The sequence below is a fragment of the Phyllopteryx taeniolatus genome, chromosome 2, assembly GCF_024500385.1.
Source record: "Phyllopteryx taeniolatus isolate TA_2022b chromosome 2, UOR_Ptae_1.2, whole genome shotgun sequence".
NCBI lineage: Eukaryota > Metazoa > Chordata > Actinopteri > Syngnathiformes > Syngnathidae > Phyllopteryx > Phyllopteryx taeniolatus.
This window is the reverse complement of record NC_084503.1, coordinates 24,073,953-24,094,126: the sequence shown is the minus strand read 5'-3', so window position 1 is coordinate 24,094,126 and position 20,174 is coordinate 24,073,953. Positions and strand designations below refer to the sequence as shown.

At 42.4% G+C, this 20,174-nt stretch overlaps 1 protein-coding gene across 4 annotated transcripts in view; it reads left to right on the top strand.

Annotated features, from left to right (window-relative positions):
* Positions 1-20,174, top strand: part of ntrk3b (neurotrophic tyrosine kinase, receptor, type 3b) — a 356,045-nt gene that overhangs the window by 62,894 nt on the left and 272,977 nt on the right. For all 4 annotated transcript variants that reach the window (XM_061765463.1, XM_061765464.1, XM_061765466.1 and 1 more), the window contains exon 3: positions 6,427-6,498. In XM_061765463.1, coding sequence (XP_061621447.1) covers positions 6,427-6,498 — 72 coding nt within the window. The remainder of the gene's footprint in view (positions 1-6,426; positions 6,499-20,174) is intronic.

The following is a 20,174-nucleotide window of genomic DNA, read 5'->3' as shown; positions in this document are numbered from 1 at the left end:
CGGACTCGAACTCCTGACTGTTGGACTCGAACGTGTGGACTCGTAAACCTGATTGCCGGACTCGAAACGGGAAACTTTATAGCCTGAACTTTACGGACTCAAACCTTACCAATGGAATGTGGGGAAAGCAATTACCAATACCACTTAATACAAAGGCAAGATTGTTTCAAATACAGTACACCATATGAGATGCTCCGATTTTCAAGGAATTAAAATTTTCTTTACTGTAATTCTTTGTTTGGAGGACAACTGGTCCGTTTTGATCCTGAGGTGATAGCTGACATCCAGAGCCCTGGCAGCAACCCCCCGTCCTTAATTCTTTGGGTGGAGGCAGGACTCGTGCATTGGTCTTGGATGTTCAATCACTAGTAGTCACAACATAACTAGGAACAATAAAGCATGTGAAGGTTGTATAAAACTCATAGAAGTAATATATAAAAGACATTTTCCAACTCAGTTTTAAGTTTTATTTTTGAAAAACACACACAGACTTTTTTTTAACGGTGCTTACAAAAACATTTCAGGTTTGTCAAAGGTCTGTTTTGAAGACTGGAGGCCCAATTTTCCTGACTAGTGCAAATTTGGTGCGAGGGGGCGGGTTATAACGGGTTGTCGTAATCTCACAGATGCACGCAGCTGGGATATTTAAATAAAAGGGACTGTCTGTAAACGGCAGTGGCTTCAATCATTTCCTTTAAGTGAGGCGCAATGGCGGTCTCAGGTCGATGACAAATGAAGTGTCAGGATTCAGGTTGCAAGTTGGACCCAGGGTAGGAGCTGAGGAAAAAAGTTTATGGTCTGAGAAGGCCATGTTGGCCTTCTCAGACCATTGGAAGGAGGTTAGGGTTAATGTGAGCGCAGTGAGGGGTGCTGCCACCCGACTGTAGTTCCGAATGAACCGCCGGTAGAAGTTGGCGAAGCCAAGAAATTGCTGCAGCTCCTTTCTTGTGGATGGCGTCGGCCACTCAGTGACTGCAGCTACCTTGGCTGGGTCCATTTGAAGCTGCCCATCAGCAATGACACAACCCAAAAAGGTGGTGTTTGGACAAGGAACTCACTATTCTGCTTTAACAATGAGCTTGTTCTCCAGGAGTCGAAGTACTTGTTGAACATGTCGTTCGTGATCTGCGACGAAACGGGAGAAAACCAGGATGTCATCCAGGTACACAAAAACACATTTTCTGATCATGTTACGCAGTACGTCATTGACTCATCCCTGGAAGACAGCAGGGGCATTGCTCATGCCGAAAGGCATTACGAGGTAGTCGTAGTGCCCTCTATGGGCGTTAAATGCTGTCTTCCACTTGTCTCCATCCCGAATGCGGAGAAGGTGGTAGGCCTGGCGCAGATCCAACTTGGTGAAAACTGTTGCCCCGTGAAGGGGGGAAAAGGCAGACTTAATCAGGGGCAAGGGGTACTTATTCTTAATGGTGATGTTATTAAGGCCACGATAGTCCACACATGGACGGAGGGTCTTCTCTTTTTTTGTCCACAAAAAAGAAGCCTGCCCCCACCGGTGAAGAGGAGGGCCGGATAATACCTGCGGCCAATGACTCGATGTAGGTCTCCATGACTTCCCGCTCTGGACGAGAGATGTTAAAAAGATGGCTGCTCGGTAGCGGTGCTGTAGTTCAATAGCGCAATCGTAAGGCCTGTGTGGGGGTAGAAAGGTGGCATGGTGTTTGCTGAATACTGGAGCTCGGTCATGGTAAATTGAGGGGACATCTGATAGGTCAGGGGATTTACTCCAACTTCGGCCACTTGGGGGCACCGCAGCAGATGGCAAGCAGTTCTCATGACAGAAATTGCTCCATGAGGTGATCTTGGGCACGGTCCAGTCGATGCTGGGGTTATGGAGCCTCAGCCAAGGCAAGCCAAGCACGATTGGAACTTGAAGACAAGGGAAAACATGAAAACTTAAAGTCTCAAGATGGTTGCCTGATAGCTTGAGGGAAAAGGGAGCAGTCTCTTGCTGGATATGGGTGATCAGCCGCCCATCAAGGGCAGTGGCATTCTTGGGAGTGGTCAGAGCCTGTCGATGAATTTTCATCTGTAACTTGGCGGTGGTCAATGAGATTCTCGTCAGCTCCAGAGTCTACTAGGGCTAAAACGGGCAGAGACAGATCATTCCAGCAGATGGTAGCAGAGATCTGAAAACCTCCTGAAAAAGAGGAGGAACTTGCATTCTGACTCACCAAATCCTCCTTCATTGGAGAGTCTGCCAGTTTGATGGACATGTGGGACAGTTTGCGATGTAGTGGCCTGCCTCTCCACAATGCAAGCACAGATTAGAGGTTCTCCTGAGTGTTTCCTCCAAATCTGAGAGTTTTCTTCAGCCAAGTTGCATGGGTTCACCGATCTCGGGAAGCGGGGCTGGTGACGAAGTGTGCGGCTCAAAGGAGGATTTGAGAGTGGAGTGCTGTGGAGAAGGAAGCGGGGTAGGCAGAGTCTGTGACCTTGAGTTGCGTTCCCTCCGCCGCTCACGAAGACGACAACCCAGTCTGACAACCCTCCCTGGAGGCCAACTCGTCTTTAAGAGACTCATTTACGGCCCCCCGAAAAACTTCCTGTAGCGCCTCATCATTAGAGTTACTCTCAGCAGCGAGAGACCGAAAAGTGATTGCAAATTCAGCCACACTGCAAGACCCCTTTCGGAGTGACATCAGCCGTTTCGCGGCCTCCCTCCCGTGCACCGGGTGGTCAGAAATCTTCATCTCCATGGAAAAAAAAGAGTATGCCGCACAGATGGCTGAGCATTTATCCCATTCCGCCGTGGCCCACGAGAGCACTGTACACCGGAGACAGCCGATGATGTAGGCAATTTTAGCGTTGTCGGTGGAGTATGACTGCGGTTGGTGTTCAAACACAAGTGAACACTGGACCAAAAAGGCACGGCAAGACCCTAGATTGCCGTCGTAAGGGGCTGGTGCGGGTACATACGGTTCAGGCATTACATGGGTGAGGGGGGCAGTGGGAGCGGTGGAGGCTGCACCAGGCGGCTGTGCGCAAAGTTGGAGTAAGGCAAATTGATTTTGGAGGGATGTGAGTGCTTGTGAGAAGTCACGTACCTTTTGAATCAGCAGGGTGAGGGCTTGGTCGTGTTGCTCCAAAAGTATGCTCTGTCCGGTAACTCTTTGGCGAAGGGGATCCGTCTCCGCCGGGTCCATGATGGGCCAGACTATGCTGTCAGGATTCAGGTTGCAAGTTGGACCCAGATGCAGAGAGGACAGGGAGGTGAGTTTGTGAATAAAGGTTTATTGTAGCTTGGAAGCAAACAAAATGGGCTCCGAGAACTAGATCCAGGATTAGCAGGGTTCCAAGGAGGACCTGTCTGGCAAGGTATGAGTCTGGGTTGACGGTGGGCCACAAGAGGTTAGCGCTGGTTTGCGGGGAGCAAAGGCAAACGGCAGACTGGGGACAAATAGCAAGAATGGGTTAGAAATACAAATAAAATTACGAGGTCTTCAGGAAGTAAAAGGTGGACAATGCGGCTAGGCTACGAACTCGACATAGAGCGTTGGTAGTCTGGCGACAAGTTGGAGTCCCACAGCGTCTTAAGAACAATCAGGTGTTATTAGGATGACAACGTGCAGCTGCTAGACTCCAACACGTCAACCCTGCAAAGCACTCATGACACACACACACACACACACACACACACGGGCTGGACTCAGGGTGCTGAAACAGCAGCCCAGACATGAAGTTTCTAAAAAGGTATTTCTTAAAAGTATTTTCAATGTAGGTGTCATGCAATATTTTTGAGTCCAGAACAATGTGTTTGAACAAGTCTCATTTATTGAATACATTTGTTGTTGGGTGTTTTAGCTTTTTTTTTTTTTGCAGTATTTTTTACTTTACGACAAAAAAATAAATAAATAAAAAAGGGTGCTGCAACCAAATACACACGCCCACACACACACACACACACACACACACACACACACACACACACACACATATATTCCTAATCTTTATGTTAAGAATAATTATTTGGATAGTTGCCCTTAGGATGTCTACACTAGATAACATAATAATGTTATCATTGTGGGTTTTTTTCCTCAATAATTTAGGATTTTTGCTTTCTGTAGCTCAGGTTTGAGGTATTAAAAATCCAATTTTACATTTAAAGACAGGAAACAAATTACACAAATACACAGTTCCCATATTTCGTATAATAACTACACACATTACATTTAGAAATCATTTGGTGACTGTTTTGGTTTAAAGTGGTTGCACCACCTGAGGAATATTGGTTGTACCACCTGACAACATTAGTTATGCCATGTAATATGCAAAAAATGCATTTTCATTTCAAATAGTAACATATGATTGTGTTTTACTCATAAGTTTTCTTAAATATATATATTCTTTAATATATTAAATATTACTTAACATGTACAAATTATCATGTAAAAAATTTAAAGTGTGTAATATCAAATTCAAAAATAGTAAACATTCAAAGTTTAGTGGATAATCTTAGAGTTTTGCATTATAGTGATTGGTTGCACCACCTGACAATGGCCTCTCATATCAAAATTAACAGGCTTCTGTTTGGCTGCCAGCATTAGCTTTGTACCCTTGTCTAAAAAAAAAAAAAAGAGTTTTATGATAAAATCAAAATTTTCCTAGTTTTACGTTGGTTGTACCATCTGGCATGGAAATTGTACCAGCCTACATATGACATATGATGAAAGTAGTTATTTTATCAGTATCTATTTGAATAGAGATCTACAAACCTTTTAGCCATGTCCTCTGGTTGATAAATCATCCTGTTTACTGCTCTTGTCTCTTTACTTTGAAATGAAATGATTGAATGAGATTTAATTTAATTGAATGACAATGATTATGGTTGCGCCACCCTGACATTTAGGAAATTTAAATTGTTGGACAAAAGTTTTGCAGTTATTTTAACAGCTATTGATATATATTAAAAACATTATCCAAAAGTCTTCAAACATAAAAGAATGCCAGAGTGCTTTATTTTGCCTTTATCATTATCAAGATAACATATTTAATCGTTTTGTTCATCTTCTCAATTGCTCGGACAGCAGCATCACCTGACATCTTAAGAGATTGAGAGAAGAAAACATAAAATAAAGTAATTATTCCAATTAACTCAAAAATATATGAAAATAAATGTTTTAAAGAATAAAGTGATAGATGTCATAAATAGATGAAATTACTTTTTTAAAATGATTTGCATTTTGAAGGACTCAGACACAATAATATGCATGTCATGTCAGTGACACTCTCGCATGCACGGAGTGAGCAATCCGTGCGTGACTGGAGCATTGTCACTTGGCCGGTGTGGCAAAAGACAACCTTATTGAATACCGGTTGAGCAGGTGATAACTGTGGGTGACTTAAATATGTCCTTTATTATGTACCTCAAGAATCTATCCCCACTCATGCATACAGGCTAAATTATATGTGACATGAATGTTTGGTTTATTGAACACTAAACTGTCTTTGGTTCATTGAAGACTCCAAGCGGTCTTGATGTTTATGAAACTTAATATTATGTTCATTGATGACTCTGAATTGTCTTTATAACAATGTCGTGTGATTAACTTCAGAGTCTCAGTCAAAACCCCACAGAGGCATGATGGGAATATAATGTGCACTGCATAGTTACAAGGTGCATGATGATGATGTCAGCGAAAGACATCTTTGATAACAGCATTAGAACTTCAACTACGGGGCACCTGTACACTGAGCAGGGTTAAATGTGGAGTTAAAATTGGATTTAGATGAGGCAAAACTGTTCGGGACTCACTGCAGTGGATTCTCCTGCTAGTGAGCGAGAGCGTATCAGAATGCACTCACTCCACCATTTTTATCTGTCAAGACACAATTTAACTTAATTTTCAATGAAATAAAGTCATTTGAAACGAAGAAATATAATAAAACGTACTTTCAGACTAAAAAATTGCATTTGTTTGCTAATGTTATGGTTCTCGTAATATGTATGTGTGTGTGTGTGTGTGTGTATATATATATATATATATATACACACACACACACACACACACAGTTGACAAAAACAATAATGCATACGATTCACTAGTAAAAGACTAAATTGTCAATTTCTTTTGAGGTATAGAAACATTTTAATTATGTTAACTGAAGGCTGTAAACTATCTTTGATGTTTCCAAAAAACATACACTGCAGTGGATAGAGTCTGTGCCAGAATGCACCTCTATGAGATTTAATATGTTCACATATTTTTGGGGGGGCTGAGTTACATAATTTTAAAAACTAATAAACGCATGCACGCTTGCTGGCACGCACGCACGCACGCACGCACTCAGACCAAAAAGGAAACGAGAAGAAATGGAACAAACAGTGGTGTTCTCCCACGCTTTAGTGTTTTTGCTCTTTGGTCACACTTTCACGCGCATTCTCTCCGCTTTTTTTCATTGCAGCACCATCATGAACTGCAACCTGAGGGTGATCCAGCCCCGAGCCTTTGCACAGAATCCACACCTACGTAACATGTGAGTAAATATCTCGTCTATATCCCTGTATACCAAGGGTGGGCAAAGTATGGCCCGTGTGCCACCCATCTCTCACTCCGTTCTTTAATCTGGCCCACCGTTACATTGTCAAGAGTCCTGTAATATTTGTTGTATTAATTTAGCTGTTTTTTAAAATTCATTTATCTCAATAAATAATTGCTTAATGAAATGTATTTTACATAAGCAAATAAAATAAAAAAATTTACACATATTTTTAACATGTTTCATTTATTTTATTCAATAATGGCTTAATTGATTCATTCTATAAATAATAGTGAAAATATTTGTAAAATAAACAATTTGAACATGTCTCATTTAAATGATTAAAGGTGAAGTTTGTAGTTTTTAATAAACAAGAACACTTTTTGATGTTATGTTATGTTAAAACTGCATGACCTGACAGTAGAATATTGTTAAAATTATCTTCTGAAAAATCATTCCTCTCTGGCCTCATGTTATGCCTCTAATTTAACTTAATTATTATTTTAAAACTTGTCCCACCGCAACAGGAACAGCCTATCAAAGACATTTGATGTGCACACACACGCGGGCACACACCTTCTTGTCAGTACACCCAGTAGCCTCGCGAAGACTTTTATTTGATCGGATGCTTCCCTTGCAGTTAGCAAGAAATGTTAAAAAGAAGGAATTGGACAAATCCCGAGACGTAACAAGGGTGAACATACAGTATGTAACGTGCATGTTCACGTTAGTGAGGGGGGGGGGGGGGGGGGGGGGGGAGGGCGTGGGGGATGGAGCAGTGTATTGAGAATAAATTCAAATCCTGCTAGCTTCAAGCAGTTTGAAAACTGCAAACTCCATCTTCAAATGATTGGTTAATTTATTTATTCCAAACAATAATAGAAATAGTAGACATTTTTGCATATACGTACATTCAACATTTATATTTAATTAATTAAATAATTGGTCATTGGTCTTATTTTAAATGATAAAATAAAACAAATCAAAATAAGCAATTTTACATATAAATTTTACATTTGTATTAAATAATTGGTTACTAAAATAAAATTGCATGAATTAGAAATGATGAAAATAAAGTAAAAATAAATATTTTAGATCTATTCATTTTTCTTTTTATTCAATATCTCAATTAATAATTAGTTAACTGATTTATTGTAAATACAAATATTACATTACAAATTCCACATATACATTTTTAAATATATTAAGTATACAATTAATTATAATTAAATTAATGATGTATAATCAAATGTAAAATGAAAATTGATTATTACTGAATTATTAAAAAACCTTGACATATTTCACATGTATTTATATTTTTCAGATTTCTTTTCCCCCTGATAAATGGTTAATTAATTATAATTAAATATACTATAAATAAAAGAGGCAGCACGGTGGACGACTGCCAAGAACATCTTCCTCACAGTTCTGAGGACTGGGGTTCAAATCCGGCCCCGCCTGTGTGGAGTTTGCAAAACCACGTGCCTGGTGGGTTTTCTCCGGGCACTCTGGTTTCCTCCCACATTCCAAAAACATGCGCGGTAGGTTGATTGGAGACTCTAAATTGCCCGTAGGTGTGAATGTGAATGGGAATGGTTGTTTGTTTATATGTTCCCTACGATTGGCTGGCGACCAGTTCAGGATGTATACCGCCTCTCGCCCGAAGATAGCTGGGATAGGCTCCAGCACCACCACGACCCTAGTGAGGAGAAGCGGCTCAAAAAATGGATGGATGGATGGATGGATAAATAAAATAACAGCGGCGAGTTGTTAGCACATCCGCCTCACAGTTCTTCTGCATGTTATTCCATTGCTTGTGTGGGTTTCCTCCCAAATTCCAAGGAGAACAAAAACACCTTCTTAGTTTAATTGAAGACTCAATTCTTAATGAGTGGAAATGGTTGTTTGTCTATACGTGCCCTGCGATTTGCTGACAACCAGTCCACGATATGCCCCGTCTCTTGCTCAAGGTCAGCTAGCACAGTATCGGCTCCAGTTTACCCGCGACCCTTGTGATAATTACCGTTATAGAAAATGGATGGATGGATAAATAAAATAACAGGAGAATATCCATCCATCCATTTTCTTAGCCGCTTCTCCTCACTAGGGTCGCGGGCGTGCTGGAGCCTATCCCAGCTGTCATCGGGCAGGAGGCGGGGTACACCCTGAACTGGTTGCCAGCCAATTGCAGAGCACATAGGAACAAACAACCATTCGCACTCACAGTCATGCCTACGGGCAATTTAGAGTCTCCAATTCATGCATGTTTTTGGGATGTGGGAGGAAACCGGAGTGCCCGGAGAAAACCCACGCAGGCACGGGGAGAACATGCAAACTCCACACAGGCGGGGCCGGGGATTGAACCCGGGTCCTCAGAACTGTGAGGCTGACGCTCTAACCAGTCGGCCACCGTGCCGCCAACAGGAGAATAAAATATTTTATTAGAATAAACTATTTGACATGCATTAGTTTGAAAGTTTGCCCACCCCTGCCGTATATAATACAGCGTGGCTTGTCGATCATTGAGTTGAGCATTGAGCACAAGATGATTTTGTTCATAGAGTGACTTTGAGTCACGGGCTAGGGTATGGAGGAGGGGGGTGAATGGAGGCAGCGCCCTTACTGTGGCCGAGTGGCGCCTGTCTTAAATGAGACATCCATCATTTGCCTTATATAATTGGATACCTATCTGCACAGCCTCAATGTACCAAAGAGAAGACAAAGAAAAAGGAGACATGCTCCCATTTAGCCAACCGCTAAATGGACAATTTGTCCAGCAGGACCGAGCGGTGCGCTGGTGAAGAGCAAACTAATTTCTTTAACAAAAGGCTGACGTCTTAGCGTATGACAGCCCGTTATCACAATGTTATTTTCCAGGAGTAAGTACGCCCCGAAGAATTCGGTCAAAGTCTTTTACCTGAACATGCTGCCATTTGTACTAGGCAACTGAATGTGATCTGTACTCTGTGGCCAGCACGTTGAAGAATTGGTTAGCACTCCTGCCTCGCAAAACTGCAGGTAAAGGTTAGAATCTGGTCTCGACCTTTTTGGGTCCTGTGCTAGATTATCTCAGAGTATTCCCCATAATATCCTCATTGTCTTTAATACACCATGTATATTAGTTGCTTTGAATACTCTAAAAGGTGAGGGTGTTGTTTAAACGTGTAAAGGCCTTTTTACACTGCACCTGGTTTTCTTGGTGTTCACTGCGGGGCAGGGACAACGGCACTCTGGTGCAAGCTTGCCAATATTTAGAAATGGTTGTTTAGCAGCCGAACAGGAAGTACCATGGACACTTTTCCCGCTGGTTGGGCCACTGCTGTTAACACTCTGAAATCACTCCACCAACGCCTCTCCTATTGGATGTGCCATCTGACGTCACACCGATAATCATTTCTGAACTCGAGGCTACACAATTCTACACGGCGTTCCGTGGTTGCGCCTTCGCTGTACTTATACACAACGAACGGGTTCGTCAACGCCGTTCTGCGCCCTGGTAAGTGCAATATGAAAAGGCCTTTATGGCCACACACACAGACGCATACAAACACAGACACACACACACACACACACACAGGCACTTTGTGTGTGTCTTGACCGCCGCCAAACCCCTGAGACTGACTCATTGAATCCCTGGGGTTCGATAGAACCCAGATTAAGAACCACTGGTTTTGTCCAAGACTAAATTGTGTTTGTTTAAAAAAAAAAAAAACTTATGTTAGGTTAGTCCAAGACTCTTTTATGTTCATGAAACATGTATTAGCTTCATCAAACCCTCTAAATCATCTTTGATGTATATAATATAATGTATATAATCTATGTTAGTTTCATTGCACTCATTAGATTGTCTTTGAAGTTTACAAGAAGAAGAATGTTAGGTTTGTGGCTTGTCTCCACGTGTCGTCCATTGATTGACTGGTGATGAGTCCAGGGTATGAGCCCGCTTCTTTCCCTGCATTACTGGCCTATGCTCCATTTGAGCTCCCTTCAGCCCTGCCGGTGTAAAGTGTGTGTTTACTGGAGGCAACTTTGGAGGAAATAACTTGTAATGGCAACATTAAAGTAAATGCAGCAGTGTGAGACTCGACTGACCCTTCAGATTTACGAGGCGATCTCACAGCTTTAGTGTGTGTGTGTGTATCTGTCCACTTTTATCTGCGTGGGCGATCGGGAATGCTAATCGAAATCGTCTGCGTTTAATGAAACATTAATCCTCCCTCCACTTGTATTTTCTCTCCTCACTTCTGGCCAAAGCAAATAACTAGTTGTTGTTTGGAGTAATTGCGCTATAGCGGCGAAGTCTCTTCCTGGTGATCAGTGCTAACTAATTAGCGTTGGTTGCTAACTATCCATCCATCCATCCATTTTCAACACCGCTTATCCTGGTTAGGGTCGCGGGACGCTGGAGCCTATCCCAGCTGACTTTGGGCGAAAGGCGGACTACACCCTGAACTGGTCGCCAGTCAGTCGCAGGGCACATATAGACACGGACAACCATTCACACTCACATTCACACCGTCACTGAGTGGGAACTGAACCCACGCTGCCTGCACCAAAGTCAGGCGAGTGTACCACTACACCATCAGTGACTTGGTTGCTAACTAATTAGCGTTAATTTATTTGCCTTCTCCATTGTGAACGAAAACGAGTTTGTTAGCCGTCTACTCACGAAAACATTTATTACGTTCAATAAAGACTAAGTTGACTTCGGTGTTAACAAAAAACACTTCATTATTCATTGAAGATTCAAAATTGTTTTTGATGTATACAAAAACATGTTCGGTTCATTGAAGACAAAATCATCTTTGATATTTATCGAAAAGGTGACTGAACATTTGACATCTTTAATGTTTACTGAAAAACAATGTTTACGGGCTGCAGTAGACCGTGAAAAAATTACAGTACAGGACAGCAACTCTTCACCTCACACCAAGCGATTAAGCACCGCACATCGATTGACCCGCTGCAGCAGAAAAACCGCAAACCTGTGTTGGGTTTTGAGGCTCCACATACAGTATACTGTACTGTATTATTTTTTTATTAAACCACAAAAACATAGCACTAATGTCGTGGAATAAGCGGATTGCCCAAACGAGGAAACGGGTGAGAATAAAGGAGAGATTGTGGATATTTTGAGAAGCTGTTTGCAATGCCCCATTCACTGACTGCACCCGTGTATTTTGTCGATAGAAACTCTTCATGCTTTGCTTTCTACCCACAAGTACATATGAAATAAATACAATAGAGTTGAGTATTATTCACACACAACACAATGCGGTATGTTACGGTCGTTGTTAACTAAATTGATTTTGATATTTACGAAAACAAGTACGTTGGGTACATCCATCCATCCATTTTCAACACCGCTTATCCTGGTTTGGGTCACGGGACGCTGGAGCCTATCCCAGCTGACTTCGGGCGAAAGGCGGACTAAACCCTGAACTGGTCGCCAGTCAGTCGCAGGGCACATATAGACACAGACAACCATTCACACTCACAATCACACCGTCACTGAGTGGGAACTGAACCCACGCTGCCTGCACCAAAGTCAGGCGAGTGTACCACTACACCATCAGTGACTCCTACGTTGGGTACATTGAGGACTAAATTGACTTTGATGTTTATAAAAACACGTAATTTGGGTTTGTTGAAGTCTCTAAATTGCCTTTGACGGGTACAATAATATGTAGGTTAGGTTCATCGAAGACTAAATTGTAGTGATGTGTTGGTCGCGAACAAAATGACTCTTAGAGTGAACGACGAGAGCCGGCCCCTGATTGGAAGCTGATCGTCGTTCATTTCAAAGACATGATTGGTCAGTGCGTGTGCTGTCATCGCTAACTGGGCGGAACTGAGCGGAGAGGGGCAGCAGTTAGACACAACCACAGAGAAGGGAGAGAGACGAGAGAAACAGATCAAGGGACTACTAGTAGAGAGACAACACAAACACGTTGGTAAGGAATACCGGGAGTTAAGAAAATGAGTGATAGCAGGAAAAAGATGAAAATCTGGACACATACAACTTCAGTGAGAATACAAAGGCAGAGTGTACACTCTGCAGCAAAAAAAATCTATTATCAAGCAGGCTCCAGAAACAACCTGCACGGGGACCAATTCGTGCAATGGGAAGAATAAAGACAAGCATTAGAATCTTATATTAGCGATGGTGTGAGTGTGAGGAAACCGGAGTGCCCGGAGAAAACCCACGCAGGTGTTTGAGAGCTTGCTGAGAGAGAGATAGGAAGTGATAATTTAGCTTAAGATTTATTTATTTTTTTCAAACAACGGTGAACGTGAACTTCATGGATGGTTCATTAACTGAATGAGGAAGCACTTGAATTATTTTATGAAAAATAACTGAACGATTCGGTGAACGAATCTTTTGAACTAATCTTTTTAAAGAACCGATTCTAATGATTCAGTACACTCATAAGAAATGCCGCACCCATCATTAGGGGGACAAAAATTAAATGTATGTATGAAAGATTTTGGGATTTACGGGTTTTTTGTCTCGACCTTGTACGAAAACACATAAATTTACTTTAGTGGTTATGAAAATATTAGGTTCATTGAAGACTCAAATTCGTTTTTGATGTATATGAAAAAAATGTGCATCAGAAATGAAAATTATATATAATCAAAGACAAGTAACTATACCGAACTATATTGGAAAGCACTATGATTTTTACCCATAAAAAGTGCTATAGAAATAATTTAATTATCTGCTAGTTGTTGCTGAAGTTGAAAATGTATGTATTGTACTACAATCATTTTAATAAAATATTTCAATACGCTTTATTATAAATTGCAGACCAACGTTAAATCACCCTGTACAATACATTACAGATAAAAAGGAGTCAAGTAGATTAATTAAAGAGAGTTTAATTAGGCAGGTTGATCATATACATTCGCAATGGATTAAACTGCATGCTGAGCGTGTGATCGTATCCAGTTTGGCCTCAATTTGTGATGAAGAGCGTCCTCGGGGGAAAAGCACAAGCTGAGCTTCTGATTCGGACAGGTTACTCTTACGCATAATAATTATTATCGCGTGAAATCATCATCATCTTCATCATTCGCCTTGTGGTCACCTAGCAACCATCCACCCGCATTTACAGCACAAGGGACTCTGTTGCGAGATTTGAGGTCAGGTTTTATTAATTTCAAAATGCATGTATTTAGTTTGAGATTAAGATAAGCAATATGAGTGTGCTTGACAGTGACAAACCCTCAAAAGGCTTTTATTTTGGCACATTGCTGTGTTGCATTAGAGCAGAGCTGTAAACATCACACTTTTTGAATTTAATTTAGCTCTTAGGTGAGCTGTTGCTAAAATTTAAGGTGATAATCCCTGCCTGTTGTCTCTGCATTCTTTCTGACATTTTTTTAAGATGCAACACCAGATATAACAGCACACTTGACTTGAGAGCAAAACAACAAGACCTTGTTATCTCAGCCACTTAATCAACATGAAGTTGGTATTGAGTTACTTTGGTGCCATGCACATTGAATGAGGAAAAACAAACATTTCGCAAATTTAAAGTCACCCACATGTAGTTAAAATTTGGTAGCAATCTGACAAAATAGAGGTTATCAATGGATAGAAGAGTGTTAAACACGAATGAGTCCTAGAAACGGATATGGATGAACGATTTTATGTCACTTTTTATGTCGAAAATTTGCCAAAGTTTTCTGCCCGGAAATCAATGTAAATTATTTGGAATCTTCAGACCGAAACCTTCACAGAAAATGCCCCATAAGATGTTCAACCAGGCCATCTGATTTTTCAAAGGTGTCTGCTCAAACAATCTCATTTTCAAACTGAGAGCAATTGCATAGCCAGATTTACTTCTAACTTTACGGAAAACAGCTGTCGGGCCCTAATAATAGTAAATCAAGGACATAGATTTATGTCGTGGACGAATCCTAGAATGTGTGAGTTTTGAGGACGCAATCAAGGAACATTTTCATCTTTGTCAGAACCACAGAAAATCTCAGCCGAATTGAAAATTTCAAAAGTGAGGTCCATGGTAAAGGGATTTCCCAACAACGTAATCTGATTTATTTATTTATTTTGTCCTGTTCGACTGGTAGGTCAAACAGAAAGGAGGATCTGTATTCCTTTTATGCCAGAATAGTTTTACTGTGCCACAGTCGACTTTTTAAGATGCCACTGTGGTTCTTTTTATTCTGATCGATTTTTATTGAAAATTTCAGTCTGACAGAATAAAGTTTTAAAGGGGAGTGACAGAAAAAAACAAAAGGGATAGACAGTGAAAAGGTAAAATGAGATAGGAAGAGAAGAGAACAAAAGACAGGACATTAGCTGTAATAAAGATGAGGAAAGTCAATCATTGTATGCCTACTACAATGACACATAAGATTGCTGTGTTGTATGGGGCAGGAGAGCTTCACCCTGTGAAGGAATGACAGGACAATATAGGATCAATATAGTTAGTTAATATGGTAAGTTAATATAGTTATTTATCGCAACGAGTGAGTGGCCCCTCACCAAGCGAATAAGTCCCAGAGGTTAGTATCTGCGGACACATGCAAGTGGATTGACACCATCTCGCATACACTATAACCTTCAGAAGTGTCCTGTAATTGCTGCGCCTGCACTGAGGACCCCATCCAGCTGAGAGGCGGGGTCGGGCCCAGGAGTCCACCCGTAAGAGGCCCAGTGGACGGGACACCGCCCACACCGAGGGACCCAGGATGGTCCACCAGCACCACCAAGGCGCCCAAAAGCTGGCCACCCGGAAGAGGCCGCAGAGGCCCAAACCACCAACCCAACTGCCCCGTGGGCCCTGCAACCGCCCCCCACCCCTACCTCCAGGAGAGCGAGACGCCCCACACCAACCCGCAGGGACCGCCAATGTAGCCAGTCTCCACCCAGCCAGAGGTGAGACAGTGTCCCCAGCTTGGTGGAAGGAGGGTGGATAGGGAGGCCCAACATGGGAACGATAAGGAGCGCACCCCAGAGAGCAGCCACGGGGCATGAGAGCGGAGCCCCCACCCCAACAACGTAATCTGAAAAGAACAAGTATAACCTTGTGTGAGAAAACACAATTTTGGTGGACCGCCGCTAAATTCACACAACCTATATCCGGCACAGTGAAATGGAAAGAAAATGGCAGCCGTTTTTCTGGATTGAGTAACATACCTTCCTTCGGACAAGTCTGTCTTTGAAGGACCCCTGGAAATGGCCAAAATGACCATGAAATGGCTACTTCAAAATAAAATGGCAGATTTCCTGTTTCTTTTGAGACTTCTCTTTGAGTGTACTCATGTTTGATATGCCTACCAAATGTCATGTTTGCTAGTGAAACTGGCTTTGGGGCTTGATTTTTAGACATTCCCCTTATTACTTATATTATATGTGTCATGATCTGTGTTCTTGTTGACTTGTTTATCTTGAGTTTGGTTTTGTTTCATGTTATTTCATGTTTTTGTGGCCCTTGTTCATGTCTTGTGAACTTGTTAGGGTTTCCTTTCCACCTATTTTCATCAGCCCTGATGTGTCATGCAATCAGCTCCCTCCAGCCATTCGTGTCTTGTCCAGGTGTGTCTCGTTTCATCAGTTGGTTTGTATTTAGTTCCCTGTAATCATCAGTCGCATTTCCGTAGACTTGTTTCAGGTCGTTGTGAGTCTGTTCCCAATGTTTGTTTGTTACTTTGAGTCTTGTTTTTTGGGACTTTGTTAATTCAGTAGTTCGATTACTCCACGTGGCTTGTTTGCCTTTTTTTTTTTTTTGCGAGAATAAATCCATTCATCCATCCATCCATTTTCTGAGCCGCTTATCCTCACAAGGGAGTGCTGGAGCTTATCCCAGGTATCTTCGGGCAGGAGGCGGGGTACACCCTGAACTGGTTGCCAGCCAATCGCAGGGCACATACAAACAAACAACCATCCGCACTCACATTCACACCTACGGGCAATTTAGAATCTTCAATCAACCTACCACGCATGTTTCTGGAATGTGGGAGGAAACCGGAGTGCCCAGAGAAAACTCACGCAGGCACGGGGAGGACATGCAAACTCCACACAGACGGGGCCAGGGATGGAACCCAGGTCCTCAGAACTGTGAGGCAGACGCTCTCACCAGTCGACCAACGTGCCGCTCGAGAATAAATCCCTTTTTTTTTTTTATTTACACCAACTTCTCTGCCTCCCTTCTCCTGCTTCCCTGCATTTTGGTTCACCTTTTGCCACCATCACCACAAATCCTTGACAGTTAGAGGTGTTTTACGGCATTTCATTTAACTTTGTTGCCAAGCTCTGCCCACATGTAAAATAACTCAGGAATAATAATTTCATTAATAACTGTCTGTCTAATAACTGCCCATCTGTCTAGTATACAATACAGCCCTATGGAGGGCACAAGCCAGTGCAAACTGCAGCCCGGTCCCAAGCCTGGATAAATACAGAGGCTTGTGTCAGGAAGAGCATCCGGCTTAAAAGTTGGCCAAACAAATCTGTAATCTGAAGGAGGTTACCAACCGTAAAGTAGTGGTAGGGGAGAGTGTGGCTTGATAGCATACGTTAGTGGTGTGTAAGATGACTCTGGTATTGGGGAAGAAGATTAAGAAGACAAAGGTAGAGCAGAGAGCCATGTGGTGGAAGCTGAGAAAGGAAGAGTGTTGTGCGGCTTTTCGAGAAGAGGTGAGACAAGCTCTCGGTGGACAGGAGGAGCTTCCATAAGACTAGACAGGTAATCAGAGAGACTTGGTGGTGGAACCTCAAAGTACAGGAAATCATACAAGGAAAGAGGTTAGCTGAGAAGAAGACACTGGGAGGACGGAGGAGAGGAGACAGGAATACATGGAGATGCGACGTAGGGAGAAGGTAGAGGTGACAAAGGCCAAACAAATGGCATATGATGACATGTATGCTAGGTTGGACACTAAAGAAGGAGAGAAAGACCTATACAGGTTGGCCAGACAGAGGGACCGAGATGGGAAGGATGTACAGCATTAAGGGTGATTAAGGATAGACTGGTGCCAGTAGTATGCTGGATTGATGGAAATAATACTTTGAGGAGTTGATGAATGAGGAAAATCAGAGAGAAAGAAGAGTACAAGAGGCAAGTGTGTTGGACCAGGAAGGAGCAATGATTAGTAAAGGGAAAGTTAGAAAGGAACTAAAGAGCATGAAAAATGGAAAGGCAGTTGATGACATACCTGTGGAGGTACAGAAGCATCTAGGAGAGGTGGCTGTGGAGTTTTTGACCAGCTTGTTCAATAGAATTCTAGTGGGTGAGAAGATGCCTGAGGAATGGAGCAAAAGTGTGCTGGTGCCCATTTTTAAGAACAAGAGTATTGTGCAGAGCTGTGGGAACTATAGAGGAATAAAGTTGATGAGCCACACAATGAAGTTATGGGAAAGAGTAGTGGAGGCTAGACTCAGGACAGAAGTGACTATTTACGAGCAACAATATGGTTTCGTGCCTGGAAAGGGTACCACAGATGCATTATTTGCCTTGAGGATGTTGATGGAAAAGTACAGAGAAGGTCAGAAGGAGCTACATTGTGTCTTTGTAGAACTAGAGAAAGCCTGTGACAGAGTACCCAGAGAGAAACTATGGTACTGCATGCTGAAGTCTGGAGTGACAGAGAAGTATGTTAGTAAAATACAAGACATTTATGAGGGCAGCAGAACAGTGCTGAGTTGTGCTGTAGGTGTGACAGAGGAGTTTAAGGTGGAGGTGGGAGTGCCTCAGGGATCAGCCCTGCGCCCCTTCCTGTTTGCAGTGGTGATGGATAGGCTGACAGATGAGGTTAGACTGGAATCCCCATGGACAATGATGTTCACAGTTGATGTAATCTGCAGTGAAAGCAGGGAGCAGATGGATGTACCGTTAGAAAGGTGGAGGCATGCAATGGAAAGGAGAGGAATGAAGACAAAGTTAGAGAGAGCAGATTTCGATGGTTTGGACACATCCAGAGGAGAGAGAATGAGTATATTGGTAGAAGGACGATGAGGACGGAGCTGCCAGGCAAGAGAGCTAGAGAAAGACCAAAGAGAAGGTTGATAGATGTAGTGAGGGAAGACATGAGGGTTGGTGTTAGAGAGGAGGATGCAGGCGATAGGCTTGCATGGGACCATGAGACCTTAATTTCCAGCAGTGCGTAAATGAGATTAATTTATCCGTCTGCTGACTGACTGCCGTTAAAGGAGAATGTAAATTACCGTATGATGCTCCACTCAACATACGCTTACACCACTGCCTAAATATTTGATCACGACTGTGAATTAGATGCAAACACGGCATGAGCAGTTTGACGCGCTGTTGTTTATTCTTGACGCCGATAATTAAAGTCGACTCTGGACCCACACTGTAAACAGTCAGAAAGATCTGTGCAGCCAAGTAGCACCCAGAAATCATAGCACGACTTCGTTTCAATGAATGAATGATGCCATTTTAATTACTCCCCATGCTTCTCTAGTCCTGTACAGCACTTTTCCATGTTCCTACAGTCTTTTTCCCGTGATAGCCTTTTTCCAAGCGGCTGCAGTCATTTCCCATGCTTCACGTCATTTTCCCTTGCTGTTAAACCTTACCCCCTGATCTCACATTTTTTCCCCATGCTCCTATACTTTTTTGTTTGCTCCCGAACAGTCCTTTTCAATGCACCTTTGCAGCCGTTTCCCATGCTCCAAACCATCCTCATTCGACACAGCATTTTTTCCATTATCCCAAACACTTCCATGCCCAACACACCTGTTTCAATAAAGCCTTTTTCCATGTTGCTGTACAGCTTTCCCATGCTCCTACATTTTTTTCCCCCCAATGCTCATACACAGTCTTTTCCATTATCCTACATAGCTTTCCCACCCTCCAACAGTCTTTTTCCATGCTAACACACAATATGAGTATCCCTTCATGGTTTTTGCTATGCTCCAGCACAGCCTTTCACCATATAAGACATAACTGTTGATATGGTGGACGCATTAGCACAACAACACCCGCCGGGAGCAATTAGCCAAATTAGTGTGGATTTAGAGCATGTAGACATGCAAGATGTAGTTCATCATGTGGCTTTGAGTCTGGATGGTGGCCTTAGTGCGTGGCTGCCACAGGTGCCATTGTTTAGGCGCATGTGATAAACACATTTTCGCCCAATTAGCTGAGTGTACAGACTGATTAATGTGCCCGTTTGATGACACATGCTCACTACTGTGTGTCAATTCCCGGCATTTTGAATTTCTTGGTTTAGAGCAGTTCTCCCAGCAAATATAGCTCAGACCAAAAAGTATACGCTTGTTTCGAGGGCAATTTCAATGGTTAATCGTACATGTGTACAGATGGTTATTTAAAAACATGCAACTGTTCATTTAAGTCATATCACGCTCAATTAAAGGGCCAGCAACACTGCGGAACAGTGTTCCCAGATGGGGTGCTTGGAATACTTAAAAAATTGTACTCTTGCTTTTGCTTGGACTATGAATGAGTCACAGGCCTGACCTATAACTGGGGGTGTGTGTAATGACTGACATGTAAAATGTCACAGACCAATAACTGGTACTGTATGCAATTGCCATGTCGATTGACCCATGTTTTCATGAATAATAAGTCACCTGTTTTACCAATCACTGGTGCTGTGTAGTATCATTGACATGTTGACTGACCAATAACTGGTGCTACACATAATAATTGACATGTAGATGC